At 44.1% G+C, this 23,767-nt stretch overlaps 1 protein-coding gene across 1 annotated transcript in view; it reads right to left on the bottom strand.

The window, feature by feature from the left end:
* The window catches only part of LOC126484633 (uncharacterized), an 82,502-nt gene that overhangs the window by 26,462 nt on the left and 32,273 nt on the right, over positions 1-23,767 (bottom strand). Inside the window, exons 2-3 of the mRNA XM_050108224.1 lie at positions 21,210-21,276; positions 11,220-11,320 (exon numbers count right to left, since the gene is read on the bottom strand). Coding sequence (XP_049964181.1) covers positions 11,220-11,320; positions 21,210-21,276 — 168 coding nt within the window. The remainder of the gene's footprint in view (positions 1-11,219; positions 11,321-21,209; positions 21,277-23,767) is intronic.

Here is a 23,767-nt window from a genome sequence, read left to right as displayed (position 1 = left end):
CGTCAGCTGTTGTTTATATTTTCTGTGTGATTCCGTTTTAGCCGGAGTCTGGGTGTCGAGTTTTCTGCTGGTGTGCACCCGGTCGTCGCCCCTGTTTTCCCGCCCGGGGGGCAGCCGTATCTGTTGGTGGGAATTATTTAGCAGTGTGTGTTTTGCGTGGACCCGGTGTGCTCACGCGCCCTGATTCTGAGTTGGAATTACGGTGGTCACGCTGGCTCGGTTGCTGGAGTGTGTGTTATTACTTTTCTGGCTTGCAGGGGACTGTGCGTGCGCCTGTTCCGTTGTGATGTTGCTGCAGTCTGATATTTTTGTGTGTGCTTGTTAAGTTGCTAGCAATTGCTTTTAGCCATGTGTTTACTTATTTCATTTAAATTGCTGGGCATTGTCATTTGTCTGTTCTTTTACCTTTATTTAGTTGTAGTGTCAATTAAGCCTAAGACAATGTCCAAGATGCTAGCAATTGATTTTAGCCTCGTGTGTACTTAACCTATTTAAATTCTTTGGCATTGGCATTTGCTTGTTCTTTTACTCTTATTTATTTGTTGTGCCAGTTAGCCCTAAGATGATGTCAGACCTTGGTACTTTATTTTGGCTACTAGCGCTCAGGTGCAATATTGGAGGGGCTATCCCGGATTGGTCATTAATTGAGAGCTTTTTTATACTGTATTTTTAGTAGTAGGTTTGGCAAGTGCACTTGTGTAGGGTATTTATTGTGTTTACTCCTGCCCCCCCTTCTTACTCCTTCATGTAAACTGATTTTGGCAAGATTGCTAGGTGGCCTGTGTTATTACGTATGTAAGTTTGCCCGCTGCTGTAGTCATAACATTTGACCGGCAAGTGGTCCATGTTGGCGAAAGTTTGAATGTGTTTTGCGCTGTTGATGTTGGGCCTTGCCGTACGTATATTTAGTCATGTATGTGTTGTTGTGTTAAGGATTTTAGGGCATTTTTAATTAAGATACCTGTTAAAATTTTATCACTCTTTTAAAGAAGGTATAGGAAGGAGTAACTTCAACTGAAAATTTAATTCTAAATTATATATTTGTGCTTCACATTTAAAAATTTAACTGTATTAGGTGAAAGTATGTAGTTTAATGCACAACGATTATTTGTTAATGTATCAAATTCTAAACAGTTTTGAAGTTTCTGTTTACCTGTGGTATGTAACATGTTTATTACCTCATATTGTAAGCAACTTGATTTGTTTGTGTCACTCTCATTTTTAAGCAACAGTGTAATTTATTATAATTCATTAATTGTTTTGGGGAAATAAATCTTGAATTGTATGTCCCCTTTTCATTTTCATTAACCGAATCCCATCCAAATCGTCCGCTCACATGGGCAGGATATCACCCTAGACAAGATGTAGGCTGCAAATGGAGAAATCCATTGAGATAAGCGACTTTGACAAAGGGCAGATTATTATTACGCAGAACCTGTAAATTAGTGTCTCGAAAATGGCGAAGCTGGTCGATCGTGTTCACGTGCTATTGTCGTGAGCATCTGCTGAAAGAGGTGAGAGGTGCATTCAAGTTCTAAGGCCTCCGATTTTTTTTCTCCAGACTGGAAAGAGATAGAAACATGCGCATTGTTTTAAAATGAGGCCACGTTCATTGTCAATACACCCCAGAGATGGCAGCACCGTACGGCAGATGGAAATTTACTGCCAGCGGCGAGAATGAGAACTGTTTTAAATACTTAAAATGACGACGTTTTCCTTACTTGAACAGCGTGCAATCATTCGTTTTCTGAATTTGCATGGTGTGAAACCAATTGAAATTCAACAGTTGAAGGAGACATGTGTTTATGGAGTTATGGATGCGTCGAAAGTGTGTTCGTGGGTGCGACAGTTTAATGAAGGCAGAGCATCATGTGACAAGAAACCGAAACAACCTCGGGCTCACACAAGCCGGTCTGACGACACGATTGAGAAAGTGGAGAGAATTGTTTTGGGGGATCGCCAAATGACTGTTGAACAGATCGCCTCCAGAGTTGGCATTTCTGTGGGTTCTGTGCACACAATCCTGCATGACGACCTGAAAATGTGAAAAGTGTCATCCTGGTGGGTGCCACGAATGCTGACGGACGACCACATGGCTGCCCATGTGCCATGTTGCCAAGCAATGTTGACGCGCAACGAAAGCATGAATGGGACTTTTTTTCGTCGGTTGTGACAATGGATGAGACGTGGATGCCATTTTTCAATCCGGAAACAAAGCGCCAGTCAGCTCAATGGAAGCACACAGATTCACCACCACCAAAAAAATTTCGGGTAACCGCCAGTGCTGAAAAAATGATGGTGTCCATGTTCTGGGACAGCGAGGGCGTAATCCTTACCCATTGCGTTCCAAAGGGCACTACGGTAACAGGTGCATCCTACGAAAATGTTTTGAAGAACAAATACCTTCCTGCACTGCAACAAAACCGTCCGGGATGGGCTGCGCGTGTGCTGTTTCACCAAGACAATGCAGCCGCACATCGAGCTAACGTTACGCAACAGTTTCTTCGTGATAACAACTTTGAAGTGATTCCTCATGCTCCCTACTCACCTGACCTGGCTCCTAGTGACTTTTGGCTTTTTCCAACAATGAAAGACACTCTCCGTGGCCGCACATTCACCAGCCGTGCTGCTATTGCCTCAGCGATTTTCCAGTGGTCAAAACAGACTCCTAAAGAAGCCTTCGCCGTTGCCATGTAATCATGGCGTCAGCGTTGTGAAAAATGTGTACGTCTGCAGGGCGATTACGTCGAGAAGTAACGCCAGTTTCATCGATTTCGGGTGAGTAGTTAATTAGAAAAAAAATCGGAGGCCTTAGAACTTGAATGCACCTCGTAGGACATAGAAGCTACCATTAGGCGTTAAATGGCTGGACGTTCATGACTCTTCACAGAAAATCGGGATCGGAGGCATGTCTGCTCTGTAGAGTAGGACAGATGGTGATCTGTGGCTTCTCTGTCGAAAGAACATAATACTGGTGCACGCACAAGTGTTTCAGAGCAGACTGTTCATCGTATATTGTTGAACGTGGAATTCCACAGTAGACCACCCCTCCGTGTTCACATGTTGACCCAACAACATCGTCAATTACGATTGCATTGGGCACGGGACAGTATTTGACCGTCTATCAGCGGAAACGTCTCGGCTTTTCGGGTGAATCAAATTTTTGCTATACTAGGTCGATGGTCGTCTCCACAAACGCCGTCATCGAAGTGAACGAGGGCTTGAACCGAGCAGCACACCACGGACACAGGCTGCTTGGAGTAGTTATTTATTTCAAGTTTCTGCTGACAGTCACTTTTTATTTTATGCTTAATCTAACATAATGCAACGCGTTTCAAACATGTTTTGTTCATCTTCAGGCGTTTATACATACATACATACATACATAGAGAAATGTTACTTAAAAATAAAGAGTCTTAAACTAGATTAATCTAGAACACTTTGTCCATTGTTTTTTACTGTAGCTGCTGGTGTGGCCATTACACCAGTAATGCGAGTGAAGCAGCAAGATTATGAAATTGTAAGTGATCAACTGTCATATAAAAGCCTTTCACACTATTTTCGTAACACATAACTGATGCAAATCTATCTGCATCCTATACAGGCTGTGATATACATAATCAACCACAAGGAAGAAAACCAGCAGAAGACATCACTGATTTCGATTTATAGTCATACACTGCCCCCCTCTTTCCACCCAAATGCCACACCAGCAGCTACAGTAAAAAAACTGTTCTAGATTAATCTAATTTAAGACTGTTTATTTTTAAGTAACATTTGTCTATGTATGTATGTACGTATAAACGCCTGAAGATGAACAAAACACGTTCGAAGAGCGTTGCATTATGTTAGATTAAGCATAAAATAAAAAGTGACTGTTAGCAGAAACTTGAAATAAATAATTATCCCACACAGTCACGGTTCACAAACATAGCCACTACGGCTGAAAATAATTATGCTCGGAGTAGTATTATGCTAAGGGAGACATTCTCCTGCGCTTGCATGGGATCTGTGGTAGTAATCGAAGACACCGTGCCACCTGCATCCCTTCATGCTTGATGTCTTCCCCGACGGCGATGTCATCTTTCAGCAGTATAATTGTCCGTGTCTCGGAGACATAACCGTGCTACAATGGTCGGAGGAAAATTACAGTGAACTCAGTTTGGTGTCTCGGCGAACAAATCGCCTGGTGTAAATCCTATGGAACTCATCTGGGTCTCTACCGGGTCCCATCAGCGCGTGCACAGACCAGCGGCCCGTTATTTACGCGAATTACATGACCTGTGCGTAGATATCTAGTGCCACATACGAGGGTCACTCCGAAAGATATGCACACTATTTTTTTAAATCCATCTTTTATTCTACATGTCTGAAAGTTTTACAGTGTGTAGATACATCCTTTAGGAACAATATTTTCATTTCTCCATATAATTTCCATCCCTCTCAACTGCCTTACGCCATCTTGGAACCAGCGCCTGTATACCCGCACAGTAAAATTCTGGACAAGCCTGTTGGAGCCACTGTTTGGCACCGTGCACAAGGGAGTCATCATCTTCAAACCTTGTTCCACGAAGAGAGTCTTTCAGTTTCCCAAAGAGATGATAGTCACATGGAGCCAGGTCAGAACTGTAAGGCGGGTGTTTCAGTGTTGTCCATCCGAGTTTTGTGATCGCTTCCATGGCTTTTTGACTGACATGTGGCCGTGCATTGTCGTGCAACAGCAAAATATCCTGCTTTTGCCGATGTGGTCGAACACGACTCGGTCGAGCTTCAAGTTTCTTCAGTGTCGTCACATATGCAACAGAATTTATGGTGGTTCCACTTGGCATGATGTCCAGAAACAAGAGTCCTGCGGAATCGAAAAACACTGTAGCCATAACTTTTCCAGAAGAAGGTGTGGTTTGAATTTTTTTTCTTGGGTCAATTTGCATGATGCCACTCCATTGATTGCCTCTTCGTCTGTGGTGAAAAATGATGGAGCCATGTTTCATCACCTGTCACAATTCTTCCAAGAAATTTATCTCCACCATTCTCGTACTGTTCCAAAAGTTCGCTGCATACCGTTTTTCTTGTTTCTTTGTGAGCCACTGTCAACATCCTGGGAATCCACCTAGCACAAACCTTTTTTAACGCCAACACTTTCAGTATTCTGCAAACACTTCCTTCCCCTATCCCAACATAGCGTGACAATTCGTTCACTGTGATGCGTCTGTCAGCAGTCACCAATTCGTTAACTCTCTGCACATTGTCTGGAGTGTGTGCAGTACGGGGCTTGCTGCTGCGAGGACAATCCTCAAGATTGCTGTGCCCGCTCTCATCACGTAACCTGCTTGCCCACTGACTAACTGTACTGCGATCGACAGCAGCATCTCCATACACCTCTTTCAACCTCTTGTGGATGTTTCCCACTGTCTCGTTTTCACAGCACAGGAATTCTATGACAGCACGTTGCTTCTGACGAACGTCAAGTGTAGCAGCCATCTTGAAGACATGCTGTGACGGCGCCACTCACGGGAACAGGTTGAACTAAGTTTGAAAACAAGCGGGAAGGATGTATCTACACACTGTGTGCATCTCTTTTGGAGTGACCCTCGTATCTCCACAAACGCACTGACAAACAGTCAGATGCCTGATACGCAGAATCAGCGATGTATTTCGTTCCAAAGACTGGCATAAAAGCTGTTGACCAGGTGGTCATAACGTTTTGGCTCATCAGTGTTTATGCATCAGCATGTAGACAAGGGATCAGTGCAGCATTAGCGTCTTTCAGGCCGGCCATTGTGGCCGAGCGGCCTTAGGCGCTAAAGTCGAGAACCATGCTGCTGCTACGATAGCAGGTTCGAATCCTGCCTCGGGCATGGATGTGTGTGTTGTCCTTAGGTTAGTTAGGTTTAAGCAGTTCTACGTCTGGGGTACTGAAGACCTCAGATGTTAAGTCCCACAGTGCTTAGAGCCATTTGAAGCATTTGAACGTCTTTCGGGCGTGCATGCGACGAATGCAGAAACGTGAACTGTGGAACCGTTATTGTCAAATACGTCCAAACAGGACCAACGTGCTGTTATTTCTATCTTGGCTGCCGAAGGCAAACACCGGTAGACATCTGTTGGAGGATTAAGAATGGGTTTGGGGCAGCATGTCTGTAGAAAACCACCCTTGTGGAATGGTGCGCCAAGTTCCGTGCGGCTTCATGATAACGCACGTTCCCTTATCACAGATGTTATAACGCAAAAATTACGCCAACTAGAGTGGGAGACACTCGAGAAATCGCCCTATGGTCTTGATCTCTCCCCACGCAATTATCACGCCTTCGGTCCCTTAGAAAAGGCCTTGATGGGTCGACGACCAATGTCGGACGAGGCCATGCAACAAGCAAGCAAGGGAATGGACACAGCGTTTTTCCAAATGAACATCTTCAGCCTGGTTCGTCGGCGGGATGATTGCCTCAGTGCTCTTGGCGATTTTGCTCTATTGGAATTCAGATTCTGAATTGGACAGCCTTCGAATGGAAACTTTTTGATTGCCCCTTATGTGTCGCGTCAATCCTGAGATATTCGAAATAAAAGACCTTTTTCTGGTTTTATACAGTCCGCAGGACTGCGGCGCACAAACGCTGGGAACTACCATTAAAGATATTTTTCTAAGATTCACATTAGAAATGAAGATTCTACGCATCCATCGATTTGATGGTGCAGCTAGTATGATTTGGCGGAACGATCGTGTGAAGGAAATACTTCTAAAAGACCAGCCATTTCACCTGTTGCTGTAGGTACTTTTGGGTTGGTTGCAGTACTCGTGTCATCTGCGAAGAAACTAATTCTGCTCGTTTTATATTACATGGAAGATCGTCAACATATATAAAACAATAGTGGATGTAAGACTGATCCTTGTGGAACCGTGATTTCTCCACAGTCCAAGTAATCCTCCCCACTTACAAAGGCTGGATTATCAAGTGCAACTTCTTACATTCTTTTGATTAGATATGATATTACCCTGTAGTTGGCTGTTCCACTAGTTCCACAAGACCTCATAGGATGATCCTCTCAGTCAAATGATTTCGATAGGTTACAGAAAATACCAACCAGTGCTTGTTTCTCATTTAATATGAGGGTTGGAACTTAAATAGTGGCAACTATTTATTCACATTGGATATAAAAGAGTTACATGTTTGCACCTGTTACTGTCCTTCAATGTAGTCACCAGCGTTGTGCAGAACCCGTTGCCAGCGATGTGGAAGGCGTAGTATACCGTTAACAGAGCCTGTTCTGTTGATGGTGCGAATGGAGCGGTCTACTGCCTGTCGAATCTCTGTAGCAGTTCTGAAGCGAATGCCACGAAGTGGTTCCTTCATCTTCGGAATCAAATCAAAGTGACAAGGAGTATGGTGGATGGTACAGTACTTCCCAGTCCCATCGACCGAACAGAGCAGCCACAGCTTGCGCTTATGCGCCCGCGCATTGTCGTGCAAAATGATGGGTGGGTTGCGCAGAAAGTGTCGCCGCTTCTTTCGCAAAGCATTATGGGCCGCCGTGAAAGTCGAAAGAGCGTCGGAGCCCCAGTATTGTGAAGGTTATGGTGATTCTCGTATACGAGTGTGATGGTGTTATCCTAACGCATTACATTCCTCCACAGCAGACCATCAATGCAGAGTATTACTGTTCGTTTTTTGGAGCATCACCTGCGAGCAGCTCTGCGACGCTTTCCGCGTAACCCACCAATCATTTTGCACAATAATGCGCCGGTGCATACAGCGCAAGCTGAGGCTGCTCTGTTCGGTCGATGGGATATAGTTAAGTCAGAGACAGGTAGGATCAAAAGTGAGGAGGAACAAATAGCTCTAAAAATAAATGAAACCCTGGTAACAAACGCATGTTGTGTTGCAAACCATTCAAACAAGTATTTTGTCTCTGTTACTGATAGCATGGGGTTGTCAGGTTCAGTATATAATGCAATAGAATTTCTGAGACCAGTGCACACAAGCAATCTCATTAAAATGGAACTGACACTTACTTCACCCAAAGAAATAGAATCCATCATAAAGTCCTTGAAATCAAAGCATTCTAGTGGTTATGATAGCATATCAACAAAGTTAATAAAAGAGTGTTCATGTGAGCTTAGTCATATCTTAAGTTATTTGTGTAATCAATCACTTGTCACAGGAACATTCCCAGACTGGCTTAAATATGCTGAAGTTATACCTCTCCACAAGAAAGAGGACAAAGAAATGCTGTCAAATTACCGACCGATCTCACTTTTGCCAGCTTTTTCAAAAATCTTTGAAAAGGTTATGTTCAAGCATCTACTTAAGCACCTTAGTGAAAACAACATACTGTCAAAATCACAGTTTGGGTTTCTTAAGGGTTCTGATATCGAGCAAGCTATTTACACTTACAGCGAAAATGTCCTTAATTCATTTCACAACAAATTAGAGGCAACTGGCATATTCTGTGACCTGTCAAAGGCGTTTGACCGTGTGAATCACAGAATTCTTTTAAGTAAATTAAAATATTATGGCGTCACTGGTAGTGCTGCAAAGTGGTTTCAGTCATATCTTACTAATAGAAAACAAAGGGTGTCATTACATAACACTTCAGCAGTAGGCAATCAGGCATCATCTGACTGGGAAGAAATTACATGTGGTGTTCCCCAAGGTTCCATACTAGGTCCATTGCTGTTTCTTGTGTATATTAATGACCTGTCATCTGTTGCATTACCAGATGCCAAGTTTGTCTTATTTGCAGATGATACAAACATTGCAATAAATAGTAAATCAAATATAAATTTAGAAAGGGTAGCTAATCAAATTTTTACTGACATTAATAAGTGGTTCATAGCCAATTCACTGTAATTAAACTTTGAAAAGACCCACTATATGCAGTTCAGAACTTCCAAGAGATTTCCTTCTGGTGTGTGTATAAAATATGATGACATGGAAATAGGAGAAGTTGAGAGTGTAAACTTCTTGGGATTACAACTTGACAGTAAGTACAGTTGAGAGCAATATACTAACGAACTGCTAAAGCGCCTAAACAAGTCAGTGTTTTCAATGCTAATGATGTCAGACATAGGAGACATAAATATAAAAAAAACTGGCATATTTTGCTCATTTTCACTCCATTATGTCATATGGTATCATATTTGGGGGTAACTCCACAAACAGGGAAAAAAGTTTTAGAAGTACAGAAGTGTATAATAAGAGTAATGAGTAGTGTAAATCCAAGAACATCATGTCGAAACCTATTCAAAGAATTGGGCATATTAACCACAGCTTCTCAGTATATTTATTCCTTAATGATGTTTGTTGTAAATAATACATCTCTTTTTCCAACTAACTGCTTAGTACATAGTATCAATACTAGGAATAAAACAATATACATAAATATTTAAAATCACTTGCTCTTGCTCAGAAAGGAGTCCAGTATTCAGCAACACATATTTTCAATAAGTTACCAGCAATCATTAAGAGTTGAGTTTGAGAAAAGGCACAATTTGAACATAATTTAAAAGAATTTTTGGCGGCCAACTCCTTCTATTCCATCCATGAGTTTCTCAACAAGTGCAGTAGACCATTTTAATGAAAATATGTTATACTTTAATTTTTGACAATACTTGGTTGTAACAGCCAAGTAACTACCTACTGTGTGAATGATGGATGTATGGAAAGCAGATGTAAGTCTTAACTCTGTAAATAGTGGAAGTTTAATTTTAAATCTTGTACATAATCTGACTGTTGTTAACTGAGGATCACTGAAATGAGTAATTTATTTTAATTTTTGACAATACTTGGTTGTAATAGCCAAGAAACTAGCAAAGATCTGAATAATGGATTTAATGAAAGCAGATGTAAGTATTAAACTTGTAAATATTAGAAGTTTAAATTTAATCCATGTTCATAATTTTACTGTTTATCGACTGAGGATCATTAAAATTAATGAAACTCAAGTTTTTCTAATTACATCTACATCTACATCTACATCTATACTCCGCGAGCCACCTTACGGTATGTGGCGGAGGGTACTTATTGTACCACTATCTGATCCCCCCTTCCCTGTTCCATTCACGAATTGTGCGTGGGAAGAACGACTGCTTGTAAGTCTCCGTATTTGCTCTAATTTCTCGGATCTTTTCGTTGTGATCATTACGCGAGATATATGTGGGCGGTAGTAATATGTTGCCCATCTCTTCCCGGAATGTGCTCTCTCGTAATTTCGATAATAAACCTCTCCGTATTGCGTAACGCCTTTCTTGAAGTGTCCGCCACTGGAGCTTGTTCAGCATCTCCGTAACGCTCTCGCGCTGACTAAATGTCCCCATGACGAATCGCGCTGCTTTTCGCTGGATCATGTCTATCTCTTCTATTAATCCAACCTGGTAAGGGTCCCATACTGATGAGCAATACTCGAGAATCGGACGAACAAGCGTTTTGTAAGCTACTTCTTTCGTCGATGAGTCACATTTTCTTAGAATTCTTCCTATGAATCTCAACCTGGCGCCTGCTTTTCCCACTATTTGTTTTATGTGATCATTCCACTTCAGATCGCTCCGGATAGTAACTCCTAAGTATTTTACGGTCGTTACTGCTTCCAATGATTTACCACCTATGGCATAATCGTACTGGAATGGATTTCTGCCCCTATGTATGCGCATTATATTACATTTTTGTAATGTGTTTATCTGGCATGTTCCACACCCAGGAGGATTCCCTCTTTTATGGGTCTATGGAATGAATAATTAATCTAATCCAATCTAATCTGAAGTACTGTACCATCCACCATACTCCCCGGACTTAAGTCCTTGTCACGTTGATTTGATTCCGAAAATGAAGGAACCACTTCGTCGCATTCGATTCAGAACTGTTCCAGATATTCGACAGGCAGTAGACCGCTCCATACGCACCATCATCAGAACAGGCTCTGCTGACGGAATACTACGCCTTCCACATCGCTGGCAACGGGTTCTGCAAAACGCTGGTGACTACTTTGAAGGACAGTAACAGGTGCAAACATGTAACTCTTTTATATCCGTTGTGAATAAATAGTTGCCACTATTTGTGTTCCAACCCACGTACTTATAAAATCGGTGACTATTCGTATAAATGGTGGTATGTCTAAGTCAGTTGTTCATGAGTGTGTTTGAGTGTAGTCCGTATGGGAAGCTGTTGCTGTTGGCGTTGCTTTTAGCCGACGTAAGAAGGCAGTTCCCGCTCAGGCTGTTGACTTACCTCGTCGTCCACAGCAGATGTAGCAGATTGTGATGCACGTGACACAGATGAAAGCTATGACGGCTACCAGTGCCACCACCATCCACGCCAGACCCCACTGTCTGCAAACACGAAAACAGTGCTCTATGTATTACAGTGTCCAGGGTCTACGTTGTGCAGTATCATTCAAAGAAATATTTAGAGCAAAAGAAGAACAATGCACATCGGATGCTTTGCATGGTACTGGGACCAGTCACTTTCTAATGCTTTTCTGAAACACCTCCATGTTTCCAGTAGGCAGGTCACCTTATTTTTTTATAACACATGCTAGGACAGTGGCGCCGGTAGTACACTCCTGGAAATTGAAATAAGAACACCGTGAATTCATTGTTCCAGGAAGGGGAAACTTTATTGACACATTCCTGGGGTCAGATACATCACATGATCACACTGACAGAACCACAGGCACATAGACACAGGCAACAGAGCATGCACAATGTCGGCACTAGTACAGTGTATATCCACCTTTCGCAGCAATGCAGGCTGCTATTCTCCCATGGAGACGATCGTAGAGATGCTGGATGTAGTCCTGTGGAACGGCTTGCCATGCCATTTCCACCTGGCGCCTAAGTTGTACCAGCGTTCGTGCTGGACGTGCAGACCACGTGAGACGACGCTTCATCCAGTCCCAAACATGCTCAATGGGGGACAGATCCGGAGATCTGGCTGGCCAGGGTAGTTGACGTACACCTTCTAGAGCACGTTGGGTGGCACGGGATACATGCGGACGTGCATTGTCCTGTTGGAACAGCAGGTTCCCTTGCCGGTCTAGGAATGGTAGAACGATGGGTTCGATGACGGTTTGGATGTACCGTGCACTATTCAGTGTCCCCTCGACGATCACCAGTGGTGTACGGCCAGTGTAGGAGATCGCTCCCCACACCATGATGCCGGGTGTTGGCCCTGTGTGCCTCGGTCGTATGCAGTCCTGATTGTGGCGCTCACCTGCACGGCGCCAAACACGCATACGACCATCATTGGCACCAAGGCAGAAGCGACTCTCATCGCTGAAGACGACACGTCTCCATTCGTCCCTCCATTCACGCCTGTCGCGACACCACTGGAGGCGGGCTGCACGATGTTGGGGCGTGAGCGGAAGACGGCCTAACGGTGTGCGGGACCGTAGCCCAGCTTCATGGAGACGGTTGGGAATGGTCCTCGCCGATACCCCAGGGGCAACAGTGTCCCTAATTTGCTGGGAAGTGGCGGTGCGGTCCCCTACGGCACTGCGTAGGATCCTACGGTCTTGGCGTGCATCCGTGCGTCGCTGCGGTCCGGTCCCAGGTCGACGGGCACGTGCACCTTCCGCCGACCACTGGCGACAACATCGATGTACTGTGGAGACCTCACGCCCCACGTGTTGAGCAATTCGGCGGTACGTCCACCCGGCCTCCCGCATGCCCACTATACGCCCTAGCTCAAAGTCCGTCAACTGCACATACGGTTCACGTCCACGCTGTCGCGGCATGCTACCAGTGTTAAAGACTGCGATGGAGCTCCGTATGCCACGGCAAACTGGCTGACACTGACGGCGGCGGTGCACAAATGCTGCGCAGCTAGCGCCATTCGACGGCCAACACCGCGGTTCCTGGTGTGTCCGCTGTGCCGTGCGTGTGATCATTGCTTGTACAGCCCTCTCGCAGTGTCCGGAGCAAGTATGGTGGATCTGACACACCGGTGTCAATGTGTTCTTTTTTCCATTTCCAGGAGTGTAGTAGTTGGAATGCATTTAGGTTCCACCGTTCTAGGCACATAAATATATTTCAGGTTGAAACTTCCTGGAAGATTAAAACTATGTGCTGGACCGAGACTCGAACTCGGGACCTTTGCCCCCAGGCTGTGGCTAAGCCATATCTCCACAATATCCTTTCTTCCAGGAGTGGTGGTTCTGCAAAGTATGCTTTTGAGCTTCTGTGAAGTTTGGAAGGTAGGAGACGAGGTACTGGCGGAATTAATGTTGTGAGTACGGATCGTGAGTCGTGCTTCGGTAGCTCAGTTGGTAGAGCACTTGCCCGCGAAAGGCAAATGTCACGAGTTCGAGTCTCGGTCCAGCACACAGTTTTAATCTGCCAGGAAGTTTCATATCAGCGCACACTCCACTGCAGAGTGAAAATCTCATTCTGGATATTTCGGGTTGTTCGATAGTTCGTTGTAGGTCAACCAATAGTGGCCATGTCACGGACACGGGCGCGGGAAGCGAGAACGCTACCGCACGACCACGAGCGGCGGACACAAGCAGTTCTTGTTGGTACATTAGTAGCGTCTGTCTGACTTCTGTAGTAGTGTGAGGTGGAAGCTGTTTCTTGCAGGAGCCAAAGGGTACTTGTTGGATCAGTCCATTGTGCAACTTGACAAAGTAAAAGCCAGACACTCACAACTGTTGGTACCGTCTATAAGCATTTTAGCCCAGTCCGTGGAAATCGACGCACTGTGTCCCCACACAGAAAGGCGTACCTCAGAGCACTGTGGTGAATTTACAGTAATAAATGGTAGTATTCAGCAGTATTTCCGTCCTGCATACTGTTTAACAACGCATTCCGAGAGACAAACGGGTCGTAAAAACTTAACTTATGAGGCTAAAACACTAAAATGTCTACCAATACAATAGCGACGTTCATCGAGTAAAATAAAATAAAAACACGTTGCGCCGAGATCCTCATGTTACATTACAATTGCAAGATCACATGTAAGCGCGAAATAAACCATGACAGATGTGAAAGGCTGGTACATTAATAACTGATGTAACCACTAGAAAGTTGAATGCAAGCTTGCAAACATACTTGCATTGTGTTGTACAGGTGCCGGGTATCAGTTTATACACTACTGGCCATTAAATTTACTACACCACGAAGATGACGCGCTACAGACGCGAAATTTAACCGACACGAAGAAGATGCTGTGATATGCAAATGATTAGCTTTTCAGACCATTCACACAAGGTTGACGCCAGTGGCGACACCTACAACGTGCTGACATGAGGAAAGTTTCCAACCGATTTCTCATACACAAACAGCAGTTGACCGACGTTGCCTAGTGAAACGTTGTTGTGATGCCTCGTGTAAGGAGCAGAAATGCGTACCATCACGTTTCCGACTTAGCTAAAGGTCGGATTGTAGCGAATCACGATTGCGGTTTATCGTATCGCAACATTGCTGCTCGCGTTGGTCGAGATCCAATGACTGTTTACAGAATATGTAATCGGTGGGTTCAGGAGGGTAAAACGGAACGCCGTGCTGGATCCCAACGGCCTCGTAGTCCAGATGACAGGCATCTTATCCGCATGCCTGTAACGGATCGTGGAGCCACGTCTCGATCCCTGAGTCAACAGGTGGGGACGTTTGCAAGACAACAAACATCTGCACGAACAGTTCGACGACGTTTGCAGCAGCATGGACTATCAGCTCGGAGACCATGGCTGCGGTTAGCCTTCACGCTGCATTACAGACAGGAGCGCCTGCGATGGTGTACTCACCGACGAACCATGGTGCACGAATGGCAAAACGTCATTTTTTCGGATGAATCCCGGTTCTGTTTACAGCATCATGATGGTCGCATCCGTGTTTGGTGACATCGGGGTGAACGCACATCGGAAGCGTGTAATCGTCATCGCCATACTGGCGTATCACCCGGCGTGATGGTATGGGGTGCCATTGGTTACACGTCTCGGTCACCTCTTGTTCGCATTGACGGCACTTTGAACAGTGGACGTTACATTTCAGATGTGTTACTACCCGTGGATCTACCCTTCATTCGATCCCTGCGAAACCCTACATTTCAGCAGGATAATGCACGACCGCATGTTGCAGGTCCTGTACGGGCCTTTCTGGATACAGAAAATGTTCGACTGCTGCCCTGACCATTTGAAAACGTTTGGTCAATGGTGGCCGAGCAACTGGCTCGTCACAATACGCCACTCACTACCCTTGACGAACTGTGGTATCGTGTTGAAGCTGCATGGGCAGCTGTACCATTACACCCCATCCAAGCTATGTTTGACTCAATGCCCAGGCGTATCAAGGCCGTTATTACGGCCAGAGGTGGTTGTTCTGGGTACTGATTCCTCAGGATCTACGCAGCCAAATTGTGTGAAAATGTAATCACATGTCAGTCCTAGTATAATATACTTGCCCAATGAATACCCGTTTATCATCTGCATTTCTTCTTGGTACAGCAATTTTAATGGCCAGTACTGTAGGATGAAGTGCATAGCTGTCGCACTTGATCGGCCAGTACAGGTAGCATTAATGGTGTTTGTGGCTAATGCTGGAGTCTTCGTCCAACGATGCCCCATACGTGCTCGACTGGAGACAGATTTGGTGATCGATCAGCAACACGTCGACAATCCGTAGAGTATGTCGGGTTACAACAGCGGTATCAAATGGCTCTGAGCACTATGGGACTTAACATCTGAGGTCATCAGTCCCCTAGAACTTAGAACTAGTTAAACCTAAGTAACCTAAGGACATCACACACATCCATGCCCGAGGCAGGATTCGAACCTGCGACCGTAGCGGTCGCGCGGTTCCAGACTGACGCGCCTAGAACCGCTCGGCCACACCGGCCGGCAACAGCGGTATCGTGACATGCTTTATCCTGTCGGAAAGTAGCCTCGGGAATGCTGTTTATCAATGGCAGCACAACAGATCGAATCACCAGATTGACATACGGATTTGTAGTCAGGGTGCGTGGGGTAACCAAGAGAGTGCCTCTACTGTCATACGAAGTCGCACCCCAAACCACAGCTCGAGGTGTAGGTCCACTGCACCTGGCACGCTGACAGGTTGGTTTCTGGGTCTCAACTGGCCTCCTTTTCCCCAAAACGCGGCTATCACTGGAACCGAGGCAGAACTAGCTTTCATCGGAAAACACGACCTCCACCCCGCCCTCCAATGAGCTCTCGCTTGACATCACAGAAGCCGCAGACGACAGAATCAGCTTTCATAATAAAGCACCACAGACCTCCACCCTCCTCTATAGCGAGGTCTCGCTTGACACCACTGAAGTCGCAAACGGCAGTGGTTTGGGGTCAGCGGAATACACACTACAGGGCGTCTGGCTCGGAGTCGTCCTGTAAGTAACCGGTTTGTAACAGTTCGTTGTGTCACTGCGGTGCCAACTGCTGCTCAAATTGCTACTGCAGGCGCAGTTACGACGTGCCGGAGCCATATGATGAACACGATGGTTTTCCCTCTGGGTAGTACCACGTGGTCGTTCGTAGCCCGACCTTCTTGCGACCTCACGTTCCCGTGACCACCGCTGCCAGCAGTCATGTACAGTGGCTACATGTCTGCAGAGTCTTTCTGCATTATCGCAGAAGAATGACAAGCTTCCCGTACATCTAATACACGACCTCGTTCAAACTCAGTTAGGTGTTGATAGTGGCGTCTTTGTCGTTTTAAAGGCACTCTGGACTAGCATCAACTCACCACGCCCTATCTCAAAGTTAAGCAACGCTCACGACCATTACAGCCCAAATTTAAGCAAACCTAGCGCCACTGATATGCGTCTGGCACGAAATCTGAATACGCATCATCTTTCACGTGTAGAAACACTCCCACTAACTTTCCGTTTATGTTGCACAACTCCTCCTTGGTGCTGCGACTTTTTTTCCACCAGTGTACTTTACATCACAGGAATTCTATAATCTCAAATGGTTCAAATGGCTCTGACCACTATGCGACTTAACGTCTCAGGTCATCAGTCGCCTAGAACTTAGAACTAATTAAACCTAACTAACCTAAGGACATCACACACATCCGTGCCCGAGGCAGGATTCGAACCTGCGACCGTAGCGGTCGCTCGGTTCCACACTGTAGCGCCTAGAACCGGAAGGCCACTCCGACCGGCTTTTATAATCTCCTGATCTTTCGAACTGATTTATCTTTTTACCGACATTATGCTTCAAGTTACACCTCGCTAGATTATTTGCATGTAACGCTATTTTGTCACAGTGCGGTTTAAGTTTTTACAACATGATGATGAGACCATCGTCCCTCAAAACGCGCTGTTGAGGTGTATGTAGAACGAAAATACGGTTGGATGCTACCAGTAATTATTGTCCAGGTGATAGACCTGGGGAGGAGGGGGGAGGGGGGGACTGAGTCCGCTAGGAACATGTTGGAACGAATCTATGTCTATAAAGACTACCTTTAAAAATTTGTTTTTTTCCGATGAAGCGACTTTTCACATCTCCGGGAAAGTAAACAGGCATAATGTCCGGGCCTGAGAACCCACATGTCATGGTATACTAAATAAGGGATAGGACGATGTAGCTTTTTCACAACACAATCACTGGACCGTTCTTTTGCACTCAGCCTACCACTCCGGCAACAGTTTCCCTGTACATCGAACTTTATATTTCACCTCAATTACAGGAATTTCTGTGATAGATATTGTTTCAATTAAATGGTTCACCACCACACTAGGGGTTATTTGTTCGTCAGTTTTTGGATGAAACCTGCCTGGACAGATGGATCGGTGGAGATGGCCCAACATTATAGCCTCCAAGCTCACCGCACGTAACGCCTCTTGAGTTTTTTGTGGGGTTACGATAAGGACAAAGTGTTCACCAATTCCTGGTGCGCAGACTCTTACAGCACGAATGTGAGATGCTTGTAGAGGCTGCGACGGAAGCGATGTTGTCGAAGACGTGGAGAGAAATAGAGTATCGAAAGGACGTCCTACAGGCAATAAACGGATTCCTATGAAAGTGTACCAATAAAAATTCTATGCGTTAAACTGCCATTTGCAGCAAACAGCATAGCTATATCTAAAAATAAAGTTTTGCAATCAGGCGAAGACTTCCCGCTCACCCTGTAACACTCTGCATATTTTTAATTGTTCGACATCTTATATGATTATGTCACAGTGAAACATTAAAATGAATACTGAAACGAAGCATGTTGATTCTTGTGTAAAATGTGTACTGTTTTTCTGACATGCTTCACAGCCACAATGCTCTACTCTCTATGTCTCTATGAAATGAAAAACGTGCCTAAACCAGTCACGAAAATATTGGACTACTTTGCCACTATCAGCAAAAACTATTTTGCACTTGCTACAATTAAGAATAATGACATACGGCTTCTCTACATCTACATCTACATACATACTCCGCAATCCACCATACGGTGGGTGACGGAGGGTACCTCGAACCACAACTGGCATCATCTCTCCCTGTTCCACTCCCAAACAAAACGAGGGAAAAATGACTGCCTATATGCCTCTGTACGAGCCCTAAGCTCTCTTATCTTATCTTTGTGGTCTTTCCGCGAAATATAAGTTGGTGGCAATCTATCAAGAACTTCACCACAGTCATGAAAAAAACAGCTCTGGTGCCAGGTTCTGATGCTCAGATTGCAAATGAGCGTGCACTGAATAGCACTCGAGCTAATAGTGAAAGAAGCTACCAAAAATTCACGAACAGGGAGTAGAGAGACCCCTTCTTCTATGAGTGTGGTAGAACGTAAACAATGCATCTGTCTGACTGTGGACACGTGCAACCCATGAAACGCTTGGACTTCCCAAGAGCAGTGCTTGCTTGAATCGATTGAGAAAATCAGAGTAATTGTATAGACTCAAACGACCTTCTTCTCTATACTGCTTTTTAATTTGCGTAATTCATACTTTGTGAACTGAATGTATGCTTTTGTGATACCGAATGAGTAAATAAATAACCATCGGAAGTAACACACATTACTTCTGGAATGGAAACGTGTAGACGTACGTCAGCTCTCCTCAAATGTTGAACGCTGTGTAATGTTCGTGGCTAATTAGCCCTATACATTAACTAGAGCAGTCAAGCTGTTGTCGGGGTAGGCTAGTGTAAGACCCAAAATTGTAGCAAGGTTTTGTAATATAAAAAAATGTGGGTAACTCAGTCACGCGTCTCCAATGTGTTGACCCGCGTGATTTTGTTTTATGAAGTACCAAAACGTTTCCTTGTCTTCCACTGGTGGACAAAATACAAGGAGCAGTCAAATGAAAACGAGACAGATGGAAAAAGTAAGTAAACTGTTTATTACTTCAAAAGTAATCAGCCTAACTGATAATACAGTGGGATACACTGCGACACAAGACGGCCAATGCCTTCAAGGAAAAATGTTTGCGATTGTCTGCGGAACCATCACTGCACCCAGCCATGCAGCCCTTCGTCGGAGGCAAATCAACGACCACGAATGTCTCCAGGGCTCCAAAAATATGGAAATCGCACGGACTGTGTGGAGGACGTGTAATGCCTTCCAGCCAAACTTCTGCCGCTTAGTCGAAATAAACATAAACACTTCGCAAAAATTAAAGATCGCCATCAAGACCAACCCCCCCTCCCCCCCCCTCCCCCCCCGAAAGTTGACGGACGGCATCGTTCTACTACCCGCCCACGTGTACCGAGATTGTTTCGACTACGCTGCAGATTTTTATCTGGAAAGTCCTTACACATCCTCTATCCACTCCCTATACCTCCCCATGCGATTACCATTTTTTTTGGAGCCGTTTGGTGGTCGTCGATTTGCTTCGGACGAAGAGCTGCTCGCCGGGGTAAAATCATTGTTCGGCAGGCAAACCGCAAACATTTTTTCCATGAAGGCATTAACCGTCTTGCATCACAGTGGGGTAAAAGTATTAACAGTTGTGGCGATTACTTTAGAAATAATAAACAGTTTAGTTTTTTTTTTCATTTGTGTGGTTTTCATTTGACTGTCCCTTATAACTTGAGGCCACAGAAACAGATAAAGCACGTTATCTTACAAGTATACGTGGCCTCTTCACGCCTTTGATTGGCTGAGTGGGAAAGAACTGAGGGCCCTACTAAGGTGAGGAAAGACAAAGTACACTCTTAAAATCATAGGGTGCGGACGCCTTAGGTACAGTCGCGTATGGCGAATACTGCAGATACATATCAGTATTCAAAGTTTATAAGACAATACTGTGTAATTTTTTGAGAATTTGTCAATTACTAGTATAAAATGAGTCCTCACAATGAACTGTGATAATTTTACCAGTTTTATAGTCTATCGTCGCGCTGACTTAAAAAATGGCTTGCCATCCTAAATCATCAATTAAAAAATAATTGCCAGCTGCCATCCAGCGCATTTATTCGTAACGATCAACAGAACATCAAAGTGAATGATAAAAGAACTTCATAACGTGCTGCCTAATGTGACAATGTACATCGAATGAAGGTTCGACGTGAGTGTATATTAGAATTTTGCGTTGTGTACCTGATGCATATTTCTAATTATGACACTGCCCGTGAACTGCATTTAACTGTTACATGCTGCGGTGTTCTCACTTCCTGCAGACTAATCTCATTTGAAGTCATTTTCGAGGAAGTGTCGCAAGTAATTTAAAAAGCTGAGGTTACTTTAAAACTCCTTTTTCCATGCCAATTAATTTCCTTGGCTCAAATGGCTCTGAGCACTATGGGACTTACCAGCTGAGGTCATGAGTCCCCTAGAACTAAGAACTACTTAAACCTAACTAACCTAATGACATCACACGCATCCATGACCGAGGCAGGACTCGAACCTGCGACCGTAGCGGTCGCGCGGTTCCAGACTGAAGCGCCTAGAACCGCTCGGCCACTCAAGCCGGATAATTAATTTCCTTGTAGGTGAATTACTGTTATTTCATGTCGCCCTCTTTTAACAAATGAGATGAATAACGTTGCATTGACATGTTTGTATGTGGTGTGCAGACAGCAAAAACTATTAGGAAATAATATTTTTTTTTGCTTAAATGACTGAACCATCGGCTGGAAAATAATAAGTGTTACTTTTCAGGTACTCTCGATTTATGACTAAAGGAACCATTCTGATGTCTTTAACCATTTGTAGTACACTGCATAGGATGAAACAAATTGGCAATTTTTCGCATTTGCAAGATAAAGTAAAGCACTGCTAGAAATATGCGTAATTTTTACGTTCTGGATTTGTAAGTTACTTTGCTGTTTACCTCAAGTTCTGGCAGCAGATGTCTTCATTGCAGCAGTTTTCTTTGCATTGGCAAAAGGAACACTCCTCTGTAAAAAGAAGAGAACGAAAATAATTATTTGGTGTTTCAGAAGCGTGTTATTATAATGTCCCAGGAAGAAAAGATGGCGGTCAAAGAACAATTAAAATAGAAGAAGAAGAACCTTACACACTCTATGCTTCTCAGTCAATTGATGGTACAGTGCTCCACCCTGACTTTGCCGAGCTTTGAATGAATTAAGTTGAAAGTAATCGTAAATTAAGTATTTTCATAGTTAATAGCGTCTGTAACATTACTAGAAAAATTAGTCTCCACAGATTATGAGATTGAGTGATGCCCTCTGAATTTCAGGAGCGAAAAATATTTTCGCATTTTCAAAGGAAAAGAGGAAAAGTGAAGAGGTAGATGCCAGAATTTCACAACAATCTACAAAATTTTAATCATGACGACTGCAGAACACTGTGGTTGCTTATGTGTGGTACCACGTACTTAGTTCTTACGTGGACGCTGGCAGCCAATAACCTGCTGTGAAACCGGTTGTGAGCTGTACAGAAGGGCGCTCGCAAGGCACAGACAGAAGGGGTGCCCCCTCCTGGAATCTGGGCCGCAGACTTTGTAATCATTACAGAATTCTCTGGCATTTCTCGGAATGACTGTCGAAACTGCAGATTTAGCATTTCGAAATGCAGTTCTCAACGCTGTGGCTTAGACGAGCACAACATAACTTGCGTTTGATTAGTCGTCAGGCCACTAGCGGTAAATTGGATAATTTGCTTGGCGCATCGGAGGTTTAGGCGCAGTTTTGCAGATTGCCCAAACAGAGTCACCAATACTTGCTCTTGTCAGCAGACTACGATGGGGATTAACAAGCGTGTTGTAGTATACTGGCCAGACTGACTGTGGATTTCCCGCGCTCGTATAGGCAAATGCTTGACTGATTCCAAAATGCCGCCTCAGATAATACACTGCCAGGAAAAAAAAATTAGTACACCTGGAAATACGGCATCGATTTTGGTCCGATGACGGCAATGCCACCTGGCGGTTAGTAGACGTACCGATAATGGTTTCAACGTCGTCCCTCAACAGATAGCTTAGTGGCATAGCTACCATAGTGCCATCTGTGACTACCCTTTAATAAGGAATACACAAAGCCAGAAGGTTTAGTGTGGTGCAAACGTATGAAGCAGTCAGGTAAGCACAACACGGAGACGCATTTGTGCTTCCTACAATCAACAACGCGAGTTTGAAAAGGATCAAATTGTGTCCTTCCGGGTGGCGCGGTGGCCGAAGAATAGGCATACAAGTTGGACGTGCTGCGTCAGTTGTGTAACGATGCTGGTACCAGTGGTCACGTGAACATGCTCACACCTAAACACGAGGTTCTTGACGTCCACGTAGCACAGACACCCGCCAGCATCATCGTACTGGAAGGGCAGCGGTGGAAGGTGGTACAGCTACCACTGAGCAAATAAGGGGATTCGTGAGCTATAGTGTCCCTATGAAATGTTCAAGCCGATATATTTGAAGTAAATAACAAAAGGACTCTGAATAATATTATGTGGACATAAACGACAAATTAATTATGAAAATGCATTAAATTAGCTCCAAAGAAAGACTATATCGATTGCAATGTAATAAAAAGACATTATTTATATTAGATGAGATCGTAGTGCATAACGTTCTCGAAACTAACATTATTATCTTTGTCATTATATATAAGAGAAAAAAGATATTTAAAATCACTTCGAGTGAGATAATTTCTTCTGCTGTATGTAAGGTTCGCTTGCTGTTCTAAAGCGGTAGCTTTTGTTCTATTTGTTCTCGTATGTACCGAATAATTCAAGTGTGTATTCTGTGCTTAGTGGAAATATATTTATAAAAAGTGAGTGCTAGAAGTTATTTAGCATTTTTTCAGTCTCTGCGAAGCGAGCAGCGGTGATTTTTGACTGGCAACAATTTGCCGCCATTACGCGGTGTATTTAATTTTTGTGTGTGTGTGTGTGTGATATACCACCACAGCAGGAGCAGAAAGAATCATTTCAAGTTATTCAATTAACTAAGGTGCAAAGCTTCACTAATTTTATTTCGTCAAAAAATGCATACTTTCACAGATACGATTTATTCTAGGTCAGCGAATTTAGCCTGCATTACATTTCACCGAAAGCATTCGAAATAATTTGCAGGGAGCCTGGCGCTTATTTGAAACATAATTTTTATTTTTGGCCACCTACAAATATATATATATATATATATATATATATATATATATATATATATATATATATATAATCCCTTTCTTGTGTTTCACTTAATAATAATAATAATTGATAACCACAGAAAGGAAGGGATAATACAGAGCCCAGGCGTTTCAACACTAACTGTTGCGAACCGGTTATTAGCAGTGGGATTACAGGTATGCACACCTCTAGCCCTCCTTCCATTCACGCCACAGCATCGATGTACACGGCAGGACTGGTGCCATCAGAGCATCACTTGGAAGACGTACTGGCGGACCATGGTCTTCCGTGATGAAAGAAGAT

The sequence above is a fragment of the Schistocerca serialis genome, chromosome 6 (assembly GCF_023864345.2).
Source record: "Schistocerca serialis cubense isolate TAMUIC-IGC-003099 chromosome 6, iqSchSeri2.2, whole genome shotgun sequence".
Lineage (NCBI taxonomy): Eukaryota > Metazoa > Arthropoda > Insecta > Orthoptera > Acrididae > Schistocerca > Schistocerca serialis.
The sequence above is the reverse complement of the archived record's forward strand: the minus strand, read 5'-3'. Positions and strand labels throughout refer to the sequence as shown.